Source organism: Bombina bombina, chromosome 5 (assembly GCF_027579735.1).
Source record: "Bombina bombina isolate aBomBom1 chromosome 5, aBomBom1.pri, whole genome shotgun sequence".
Taxonomy (NCBI): Eukaryota; Metazoa; Chordata; class Amphibia; order Anura; family Bombinatoridae; genus Bombina; species Bombina bombina.
The window spans coordinates 668,479,583-668,492,411 of NC_069503.1; the positions used below are offsets into that span (position 1 = coordinate 668,479,583).

A 12,829-nucleotide genomic window follows, 5' to 3' on the forward strand; every position below is an offset into this window, starting at 1 on the left:
ATCTAAAGTGCAAGTTATCAATATGGGAAGCTACGCTGGTTTTGTATTATTTATTGAAAATTGTTTAAATTATTCTGATTTCCTTCCAATTTTCAGGGTTTGAAGTGACGACCAATATGAGCAAACTGCCAAAATTGAGATTTAAATTCATTCATCCATTTCAAAATTCTAAGCATGTAAAAAACAGGATTTAACACAGAATGCTATATCAAACTTTAATACACAAACACACTAGATAGAAACATCCTAATTCTAGATTTAAACATATTTAAACACTCATCTTAAATCAGAAGCAGTAATCAGAAATGACTATAACCTTGTTCAAAAACAAGTTCACCTTTTCTGTAGCCAATTCATTTGTAAATAGACACAATGTTTTAAAAATAACTATTTGTTAATGAAACCATTAGACGCACAGGCTTGATGAGGTTACTAGTACTGTATAATGGTACAAAAAACATAGATGTCAAGGCTTCTGGTCTATTGATAATGAGAACCTATCACTCAGATGTATACAGCTACCAGCAAGTCTCTAGGGATTAATACATTTAAAGAGTCAGCAACAAATGTTAAAGTCTAGTGTAGTTTACAGTATTAGAGTGCTTACAATTCAAAATGTAAGGAACAGTATGCAAAAAGCTTGCACAGCATCTGCTTTGCGAAGCATCCTTGCAATATATAGGGTTAAATGTAAAATTAGATTGTGAGAAATTCATAAGGCAAATGATTGATTTAAGAAATTCTTAGGAGCCATGGGCTAAGCTGCACATTCCCTCTATTCTTTTAACATAAATCAGTTCAATTGCAAAAGCCCTGAAACATAGATGAATCCACTTTGAAAAAGGAGTCAGACGATATTAAACATCTAGAATGCTAGGGTGGTAAAATGCTGCTTTTCAAGCAGTAAATAGAGCTGACTGATACAATATAGAAGCAATGGATATTATGAACAGTGTGGGGAGCAGAGCAACAGCAAAAGGAAAAAAAAAACAAAAAAACAGAGATCAACATTTAAAATGAAACTTGTGTAGAAAATAGCATTTAATACCTTAGCCAGCATAGCAAGATGTTGGTTTTGAACAATAGCAGTGCGGTATGTAGCTAATCCCCCTTCTTCTAGAGTGGGAAACAGGTAATACAGGTGGACACTGAAATGAAAAGAAAAATAGAATAAGAAAATGTGCATAACAGCAGTAAAGCTGAGAACATGCAGCCCTATGTAATTATAATGTTTCAAAACTGCTAACTTGCCTAAGTAGCTGGATAGTATGGAGAAGCGAGAGATTTGTGTTGACAGTAGAGGGCATTTTTTCAGCTGGGGTGTTGTACTGATTATAAGCATTCATAATGTGTATCATTACATGATGTTTGTTATCAGATCCTACAATATATTTACCTCAGCACCTATGTATATTGATACTACTGTATATATGCAAATTCTAATAATAATAATATTTAAAGTGACAGTCTAGTCAAAATAAAACTTTAATGATTCAGATAGGGTATGCAATTTTAAACCAATTTCTAATTCACTTATAATCAAATTTGCTTTGTTCTCTTGTTATTCTTAGTTGAAAGCTGAATCTAATTTCTAAGCCCCGGAAGTTCGCCTCTTATCTGAATGCATTTGACAGTTTTTCACAGCTAGAGGGTGTTAGTTCAGGTGTTTCATGTAAATAACATTGTTACTTATGAGAGGACACCAATTGGCTAAAATGCAAGTCTGTCAAAAGAACCGAAATAAGGGGGTAGTCTACAGAGGCTTAGATAAAAGTTAATCACAGAGGTAAAAAGTATATTAATATAACTCTGTTAGTATGCATGGGGAATAGGTAACAAAGGTATTATCTATCTTTTTAAACAATAAAAATTCTGGAGTAGACGGTCACTTTAACAACAGTTTTATATCTTATTGGTTCCCATATATACTTTAGCTAGAAACAGTTTCTATTAAGTATATATCAGAAAAACATAATTTATGTAAGAACTTACCTGATAAATTAATTTCTTTCATATTGGCAAGAATCCATGTGCTAGTGACGTATGGGATATACAATTCTACCAGGAGGGGCAAAGTTTCCCAAACCTCAAAATGCCTATAAATACACCCCTCACCACACCCACAATTCAGTTTAACGAATAGCCAAGAAGTGGGGTGAAAAAGAAAGGAGTAAAAAGCATCAACAAAGGAATTTGGAAATAATTGTGCTTTATACAAAAAAATCATAACCATCATAAAAAAGGGTGGGCCTCATGGACTCTTGCCAATTTGAAAGAAATTCATTTATCAGGTAAGTTCTTACATAAATTATGTTTTTATTCATGTGATTGGCAAGAGTCCATGAGCTAGTGATGTATGGGATAGCAATACCCAAGATGTGGAACTAATCCACAACCCAAATATAAGTTTATTCTCAAAAAAGAAAAACTTAGATCATAAGCAGAAGAATCAAACAAACTGTTGCCTGAAGAACTTTCCTACCAAAAATTGCTTCCGAAGAAGTAAATACATCAAAATGGTAGAATTTAGTAAAAGTATGCAAAGAAGACCAAGTTGCTGCTTTGCAAATCTGATCAACTGAATCCTCATTCTTAAAAACTTCAACATAATATTTCAGAGCTCTCACCTCATCCAAAGAATGTAAAGATCCCTCCAAATAATTCTTAGGATTAGGACATAAAGAAGGGACAACAATTTCTCTATTAATGTTGTTATAATTCACAACCTTAGGTAAGAATTTAAATGAAGTCCGCAAAATTGCCTTATCCTGATGAAAAATCAGAAAAGGACAATCACAAGAGAGACGATAATTCAGAAACTCTTCTAGCAGAAGAGATGGCCAAAAGGAACAACACTTTCCAAGAAAGTAGTTTAATGTCCAAAGAATGCATAGGCTCAAATGGATGAGCCTGTAAAGCCTTCAAAACCAAATTAAGACTCCAAGGAGGATAGATTAATTTAATGACAGGCTTGATACGTACCAAAGCCTATACAAAACAGTGAATATCAGGAAGTTTAGCAATTTTTCTGAGGAATAAAACAGAAAGAGCAGAGATTTGTCCTTTCAAGGAACTTGCAGACAAACCCTTATCCAAACCATCCTGAAGAAACTGTAAAATTCTAGGAATTCTAAAAGAATACCAAGAAAATTTATGAGAAGAACACCATGAAATGTAAGTCTTCCAAACTCAAGAATAAATCTTTCTAGAAACAGATTAACGAGCCTGCAACATAGCATTAATCACTGAGTCAGAGAAACCTCTTTGACCAAGCACTAAGCGCTCAATTTCCATACCTTTAAATTTAATGATTTGAGATCCTGATGGAAAAACGGACCTTGCGATAGAAGGTCTGGCCTTAAAGGAAGTGGCAAAGGTTGGCAACTGGAAATCCGAACAAGATCTGCATACTAAAACCTGTGAGGCCATGCTGGAGCAACCAGCAGCACAAACAATTGCTCCATGATGATTTTGGAAATCACACTTGGAAGAACTAGAGGCAGGAAAATATAAGCAAGTTGATAACACCAAGGAAGTGTCCGCCTGAGGATCCCTGGACCTGGACAGGAACCTGGGAAGTTTTTTGTTTAGATGAGATGCCAACAGATCTATTTCTGGAAGCCTCAACATCTGAACAATTTTAGAAAACACATCTGGGGGGAGAGACCATTCTCCCGGATGTAAAGTCTGACGATTGAGATAATCCGCTTCCAAATTGTCTATACCTGGGATATAAACCGCAGAAATTAGACAGGAGCTGGATTCCACCCAAACAAGTATCCGGGATACTTCTTTCATAGCTTGAGGACTGTGAGTTCCAACCCTGATGATTAACATATGCCACAGTTGTGATATTGTCTATCTGAAAACAAATGAACGGTTCTCTCTTCAACAGAGGCCGAAATTGGAGAGCCCTGAGAATTGCACGAAGTTCCAAAATATTGATTGGTAATCTCGCCTCTTGAGATTTCCAAACCCCTTGTGCTGTCAGAGATCCCCAAACAGCTACCCAACCTGAAAGGCTCGCATCTGTTGTGATCACAGTCCAGGTTGGACGAACGAAAGAGGTCCCTAGAATTATACGATGGTGATCTAACCACCAAGTCAGAGAAAGTTGAACATTGGGATTTAAGAATATTAATTGTGATATCCTTGTATAATCCCTGAACCATTGGTTCAGCATACAAAGCTGGAGAGGTGTCATATGAAAACGAGCAAAGGGGATCGCGTTCAATGCTACAGTCATGAGACCTAAAACTTCCATGCACATAGCTACTGAAGGGAATGACTGAGACTGAAGGTTCTGACAGGCTGCAACCAATTTCAAACGTCTCTTGTCTGTTAGAGACAAAGTCATGGACAATGAATCTATCTGGAAACCTAAAAAGGTTACCCTTGTCTGAGGAATCAAATAACTTTTTGGTAAATTGATCCTCCAACCATGTCTTTGAAGAAACAACACTAGTTGATTTGTGTGAGATTCTGCAGAACGTAAAGACTGAGCAAGTACCAAGATATCATCCAAATAAGGAATCACCGCAATACCCCGCTCTCTGATTACAGAGAGTAGGGCACCGAGAACCTTTGAAAAGATACTTGGAGCTGTCGCTAGGCCAAAAGGAAGAGCAACAAATTGGTAATGCTTGTTTAGAAAAGAGAATCTCAGGAACTGATAGTGATCCGGATGAATCGGAATATGAAGAAATGCATCCTGTAAGTCTATTGTGGACATATAATGCCCTTGCTGAACAAAAGGCAGAATAGTCCTTATAGTCACCATTTTGAAAGTTGGTACACTTACATAACGATTCAAAATCTTTAGATCCAGAAATGGTCTGAATGAATTTTCTTTCTTTGGGACAATGAATTGATTTGAATAAAACCCTAGACCCTGTTCCTGAAACGGAACTGGCATGATTACCCCTGATAATTCCATGTCTGAAACACACTTCAGGAAAGTCTGAGCCTTTACTGGGATCACTGTAATGCGTGAGAGAAAAAATCTTTTCACAGGCGGTCTTACTCTGAATCTTATTCAGTACCCCTGATAGACAATACTCTGAATCCAATGATTTTGCACCGAATTGATCCAAAATCATTGAAAAAATTTAATCTGCCCCCTACCAGCTGAGCTGGAATGAGGGCCACACCTTCATGCGGACTTGGGGGCTGGCTTTGATCTCTTAAATGGCTTGGATTTATTCAAATTTGAGGAAGGCTTTCAATTGGAAACAGATTTATTTGGGGAAGGATTATATTTCCGTTCCTTATTATGTCGAAAGGAACAAAAACGGTTAGAAGCTTTAGATTACCCTTAGGTTTTCTATCCTGAGGCAAAAAGACTCCCTTCCCTCCGAGTGACAGTTGAAATTATCGAATCCAACTGAGAACCAAATAATTTATTACCTTGGAAAGAAAGAGATAGCAATCTAGACTTAGAAATCATATCAGCATTCCAAGATTTAAGCCACAAAGTTCTTCTAGCTAAAATAGCTAAAGACATATCTAACATCAATTTTGATGAAATAAAAAATGGCATCACAAATGAAATTATTAGCATGTTGAATCAACTTAACAATACTAGACAAATCATGATCTGACACTTGTTGCGCTACTAGTACGTTTAGCAAAAGTAGAGATAGCCCCATCAACTTTGGGGATCTTTTCCCAAAACTCCAATCTAACTGCTGGCAAAGGATACAATTTTTTAAACCTTGAAGACGGAATAAAAGAAGTACCAGGCCTATTCCATTCCTTATAAATCATATCAGAAATAGCATCAGGAACTGGAAAAACCTCTGGAATAACCACAGGGGGTTTATAAACAGAATTTAAACGTTTACTAGTTTTAATATCAAGAGGACTAGTTACCTCCATATCTAATGTAATCAACATTTCCTTTGATAAAGAACGAATATACTCCATTTTAAATAAATAAGAGGATTTGTCAGTGTCAATATCTGAGGCAGGATCTTCTGAATAGATCCTCATCAGAGAAAGATAAATCAGTATGAGAAGTTTTAAAAGACCTTTTACATTTATTAGAAGGTGGAATGGCAGACAAAGCCTTCTGAATAGAATCAGAAATAAATTCTTTTAAATTTACAGGTATATCTTGTGCATTAGATGTTGAGGGAACAGCAACAGGTAATGAACTACTACTGATGGATACATTTTCTGCATGTAAAAGTTTATCATGACAACTATTACAAACCACAGCAGGAGGTATAATCTCTACAAGTTTACAACAAATGCACTTAGTTTTGGTAGAACTGTTATCAGGCAGCAGGGATCCAACAGTGAATTCTGAGACAGGATCAGATTGAGACATCTTGAAAATGTAAGAGAAAAAACAACATATAAAGCAAAATTATCAATTTCCTTATATGGCAGTTTCAGGAATGGGAAAAAATGCAAACAGAAAAGCCGTCTGACATAGAAAAAAAGCAAGAGGCAAATAGGAATGGGGTCTTAAATAATGAAAATATTTGGAGCCAAGTATGACGCACAACAAACTGAAAAATATTTCTTGGCGCCAAAAACGTCTGGAAACGACACACTCACGTCATAGATGACGCAATCTTGTGAAGGACTCAGCGTCAACTAAGATGCCGGAAATGACGAATTTTGAGTCAACGAACGTAACTTTGTGCCAAAAAATCTTGCGCCAAGAAATACGCAATAAATTTTTGCATTTTGTGCCCTCGCGAGCCTAATTCTGCCTGCGAATTTAAAGACAGTCAATTTGAAAAAGACTATACCCCAGGTAAGAAATACATTTTGATAAAAAAGCATTTCCCAGATATGAAACTGACAGTCTGCAAAAAAGAAATATACTGAAAACCTGAATCATGGCAAATATAAGTACAATACATATATTTAGAACTTTATATAAATACATAAAGTGCCAAACCATAGCTGAGAGTGTCTTAAGTAATAAAAACATACTTACCAAAAGACACCCATCCACATATAGCAGATAGCCAAACCAGTACTGAAACGGTTATCAGTAGAGGTAATGGAGTATGAGAGTATATCGTCGATCTGAAAAGGGAGGTAGGAGGTGAATCTCTATGACCGATAACAGAGTACCTATGAAATAGATCCCCGTGAGGAAAACCATTGCATTCAATAGGTGATACTCCCTTCACATCCCTCTGACATTCACTGTACTCTGAGAGGAATCAGGCTTCAAAAATGCAGAGAAGCGTATATCAACGTAGAAATCTTAGCACAAACTTGCTTCACCACCTCCATAGGAGGCAAAGTTTGTAAAACTGAATTGTGGGTGTGGTGAGGGGTGTATTTATAGTCATTTTGAGGTTTGGGAAACTTTGCCCCTCCTGGTAGGACTGTATATCCCATACGTCACTAGCTCATGGACTCTTGCCAATTTCATGAAAGAAATATGGTCATGGAATACATCCCTGAATAAAGTTTCATATTTAAAGGCCTAATTTTTTGATGTTTATTCACAGCTTAGTTTCTACAGTTAGACAGTTTGTGCAGTTACTTAAAGGGACTAAACAGTATTATACAGGGAGTGCAGAATTATTAGGCAAATGAGTATTTTGACCACATCATCCTCTTTATGCATGTTGTCTTACTCCAAGCTGTATAGGCTCGAAAGCCTACTACCAATTAAGCATATTAGGTGATGTGCATCTCTGTAATGAGAAGGGGTGTGGTCTAATGACATCAACACCCTATATCAGGTGTGCATAATTATTAGGCAACTTCCTTTCCTTTGGCAAAATGGGTCAAAAGAAGGACTTGACAGGCTCAGAAAAGTAAAAAATAGTGAGATATCTTGCAGAGGGATGCAGCACTCTTAAAATTGCAAAGCTTCTCAAGCGTGATCATCGAACAATCAAGCGTTTCATTCAAAATAGTCAACAGGGTCGCAAGAAGCGTGTGGAAAAACCAAGGCGCAAAATAACTGCCCATGAACTGAGAAAAGTCAAGCGTGCAGCTGCCAAGACGCCACTTGCCACCAGTTTGGCCATATTTCAGAGCTGCAACATCACTGGTGTGCCCAAAAGCACAAGGTGTGCAATACTCAGAGACATGGCCAAGGTAAGAAAGGCTGAAAGACGACCACCACTGAACAAGACACACAAGCTGAAACGTCAAGACTGGGCCAAGAAATATCTCAAGACTGATTTTTCTAAGGTTTTATGGACTGATGAAATGAGAGTGAGTCTTGATGGGCCAGATGGATGGGCCCGTGGCTGGATTGGTAAAGAGCAGAGAGCTCCAGTCCGACTCAGATGCCAGCAAGGTGGAGGTGGAGTACTGGTTTGGGCTGGTATCATCAAAGATGAGCTTGTGGGGCCTTTTCAGGTTGAGGATGGAGTCAAGCTCAACTCCCAGTCCTACTGCCAGTTTCTGGAAGACACCTTCTTCAAGCAGTGGTACAGGAAGAAGTCTGCATCCTTCAAGAAAAACATGATTTTCATGCAGGACAATGCTCCATCACACGCGTCCAAGTACTCCACAGAGTGGCTGGCAAGAAAGGGTATAAAAGAAGAAAATCTAATGACATGGCCTCCTTGTTCACCTGATCTGAACCCCATTGAGAACCTGTGGTCCATCATCAAATGTGAGATTTACAAGGAGGGAAAACAGTACACCTCTCTGAACAGTGTCTGGGAGGCTGTGGTTGCTGCTGCACGCAATGTTGATGGTGAACAGATCAAAACACTGACAGAATCCATGGATGGCAGGCTTTTGAGTGTCCTTGCAAAGAAAGGTGGCTATATTGGTCACTGATTTGTTTTGTTTTTGAATGTCAGAAATGTATATTTGTGAATGTTGAGATGTTATATTGGTTTCATTGGTAAAAATAAATAATTGAAATGGGTATATATTTGGTTTTTGTTAACTTGCCTAATAATTATGCACAGTAATAGTCACCTGCACACACAGATATCCCCCTAAAATAGCTATAACTAAAAAAAAACTAAAAACTACTTCCAAAACTATTCAGCTTTGATATTAATGAGTTTTTTGGGTTCATTGAGAACATGGTTGTTGTTCAATAATAAAATTAATCCTCAAAAATACAACTTGCCTAATAATTCTGCACTCCCTGTATTGTTTAATTATGTTTAGTACAAAATGCTGTTTATCCTGAAACTAACACTGAAAATTGTGTTTTTTCGAATTTCAATGAGTTTATATAAAGTTAACAGCACCATCATATTTTAACTTTTAGGGATGTTAAACGGTAAATATCTGTAAGATATAATGATGTGTTCACAGCAAAGATTAGCCTTATGAATAATATATAGATGCATTTTTTGATATACATATTAGTTATTAAATTGAAGATATAAATGTAAAGGTTTAGTTTCTATTAAGTAATGGGCATCACCATGTTTGAAGTAGTACTATTATCTCTGTGCAAAAAAGGCTGTGTGGAAACCCTTTTAGATAATCATATGTTCCACATAACCTTGTTTACAATCTCTTTTATTGCTTGTTTTATATCTGTCCGCAAGTGTCTTAAGCAGGAAAGACAGATAAAGGGAGACTAAAAAGGGACAGTAAAGCCAAAACTAAACATTCATGATTCAGAAAGAACATGCAATTGTAAGCATCTTTCCAATGTACTTGTATTATCAATTTTGCTTAGTTCTGTTGCTATCCTTTGTTAAAGTGAAAGTAAAGTTATGTGCTCCGCTCTCCTCAGTTACACAGTTCATTGAAAATAAAGAGGAGTTTCAGTTATTGTCCACTGCTGGGATGTAGATTGCTGACAGATAACAGGAGTGAGTCTCCGACCCACCGGATTATCTTGGATACTTCTGTCATCGCTAAGGAACTTCTTGTTCCTCCCTGATGATTTATGTAAGCCACAGTCGTGATGTTGTCCGACTGAAAGCGGATGAATTTGGACGAAGCCAACTGAGGCCACGCCTGAAGCACATTGAATATTGCTCTCAATTCCAGAATATTGATTGGAAGAAGAGACTCCGATCGAGTCCACACACCCTGAACCTTCAGGGAATTCCAGACTGCACACCAACCCAGTAGGCTGGCGTCCGTCATCACTATCACCCATGAGGGTCTGCGGAAGCACGTCCCTTGGGACAGATGATCCTGCGACAACCACCAAAGAAGAGAGTCTCTTGTCTCCTCATCCAGATCTATCTGAGGAGACAAATTGCATAATCTCCATTCCACTGCCTGAGCATGCTCAGCTGTAGTGGTCTGAGATGAAAATGAGCAAAGGGAATGATGTCCATTGCCGCCACCATTAATCCAATTACCTCCATGCATTGGGCCACTGATGGCCGAAAATTGGACTGAAGGGCTCGGCATGTATTTAGAATCTTTAACTTTCTGACCTCCGTCAAGAAAATTTTCATAGATATGGAATCTATTAGAGTTCCCAAGAAGGGAACCCTTGCCTGTGGAATTAACTCTTTTCTAGATTCACCTTCCACCCGTGAGTCCTCAGAAAGGACAGAACTATGTCTGTATGAGACTTTGTCAAATGGTAAGATGATGCCTGGATCAGAATATTGTCCAGATAAGGCACCACTGCAATGCCCCGCGGTCTGAGAACCGCCAGAAGTGACCCTAGAACCTTTGTGAAGATCCTGGGAGCTGTGGCCAACCCGAAGGGAAGAGCCACAAACTGAAAATGTTTGTCTAGAAAGGCAAACCTTAGGAACTGGTGATGATCCTTGTGGAAAGGAATATGAACATATGCATCCTTCAAGTCCATGGTAGTCATATATTGACCCTCCTGGATCAATGGCAGAATTGTTCGAATAGTCTCCATCTTGAATTATGGGACTCTGAGAAACTTGTTTAGACTCTTTAGATCTAAAATGGGTCAAAACATGCCCTCTTTTTTGGGGACCACGAAAAGATTTGAGTAAAACCCCTGTTCCTGTTCGTCTTGGAACGGGACAAATTACTCCCATGGTAGAGAGGTATTTTACACAACGTAAGAATGCCTCTCTTTTTATCTGGTCTACAGACAATCGTGAAAGAAGAAACCTCCCCTTGGTGTTCAAGCTTAAATCTAAAGGACATGATGTCCGAGTCCGTCTGAGGTAACGCACTTCACGAATCGGAAAGTTCCCTGACCCCCAAATCAGATCCCTGTGAGGGTACATCGGAAATAGCTAACAAAGCATCAGAGGACTCAGTATTCACATTGACTTCTGTCCTACTGCATTTGCCCTGTAACACTGGCAACTTAGATAATACCTCTGTAAGGGTAGTTGACATAACTGCAACCATATCCTGCAGAGTAAATGAATTAGACGCGGTTGAAGAACCAGGCATCGCTTGGGTGGGCGTTAAAGGTTGTGACGTTTGGGGAGAATTTAGCGGTATACCCTGATTCTCCTCAGACTGAGAATCATCCTTAGACACATTTACTTTACATAAAATCTGTACTTTACATTGTAAGGCCCTCTCAGTACACGAGGGAGAAAAAATCAGGGGGGGTTCCACAGTGGCATCTAAACACATAGAACAAGGAGTTTCCTCAGTTTCAGACATGTTAAACACACTAGCAATATTAATAATAGTCGTTCTTTGCTTAAAATATTGAGCTCTGAATTCAAATTATATAGACAAAAATGTTAATACAAAAAAAACGTACTGCACCTTTAAATAATAAAAGCGCAACAATTTTTCTGATATCTTCAAAAACGTGTTTGTGGCAATAAAAATTATTTTAATGTGCCCAAAATACTCTATCAGTATTGCATCCACTTTCTGAGATATGTAAGAAACAATATATCATCGATTTAACAGTTATTTATTTATTATCTTATCGCTGCTGTGGCGCCTACCTGCCCCCGGAATACACTGCTGCTGCTTGATAAGCTTTAAAGACCCTTCTAAGTTCAAGACAACTTAGGCAGCAGAGTCCTGGGCTCCGGTGAGGCCTATGTGATCCGGATGATACTGCGCGTCTGAGCGAGCGAAGCAAAAACAAACATGTCGATCCAATGTAAAAAATAAGCCATGGGCCCTCATGCATACACCTCAAGTGAAACATTGTAAAAAACACTGCACTCCCTCAGGCCAGTGATAAAAATAACAGCCCTTAAGCAAACCGTAGCTCCCAGCGTCCAGCCCTTGAATAAGCGTCAAAGATATATTTACATACTTTGGCAATCATATAAAGGGATTCCAGGTACACCATTTCCTTACATATAGTGCATACTGCTTACCCCTCCCCATATAGGGAATAATGTCAGCCTGTTCTGATGCATCAAGTCTCCCCAGAAACAAAAGACTGAACATACCTCAATGTTGCTTGTAGCAAGACACTGTTCTCCACATTGAAGATTTTTCTTACACTACCTTCAGCTGCGCTGTGGGAACCATCATGGATCTTAGATAACGTTTGCTAAGAACATCAACATCAGGGCAGAAAATAAGATGTCTCCACTCCTCTTGGGAAGTAATAGACTGACGATTTCTCCCTGAGAAAAATTGTACTCACTGGCACCATTTTAAAATAAAAAAACTTCTTGATTGAAGAATCTAAACTAACACCTCACTTTACCTCTTCCTATTACTAACACAGGCAAATAGAATAACTGGGGGTGGAGGGAAGGGAGGAGCTATATATACAGCTCTGCTGTGGTGCTCTTTGCCACTTCCTGCTAGCAGGAGGTTAAATCCCACAAGTAAGGATGAAATCCGTGGACTCGTCATATCTTGTAAAGGAAAGGGAACGAAGCAAATTTGAAAATAGAACTAAATTAGAAAGTTGTTTAAAATGCTATACTCTCTATTCAATCCATTTAGGTTTAATTTTGACTTTATTGTACATTTAAGCTAAAACATGGCA

General features: G+C 38.2%; 1 protein-coding gene across 1 annotated transcript in view; it reads right to left on the bottom strand.

The window, feature by feature from the left end:
- The window catches only part of DROSHA (drosha ribonuclease III), a 734,939-nt gene that overhangs the window by 208,483 nt on the left and 513,627 nt on the right, over positions 1–12,829 (bottom strand). The window contains exon 21 of the mRNA XM_053714616.1: positions 1,049–1,148. Within this exon, the coding sequence (XP_053570591.1) occupies positions 1,049–1,148 (100 nt within the window). The remainder of the gene's footprint in view (positions 1–1,048; positions 1,149–12,829) is intronic.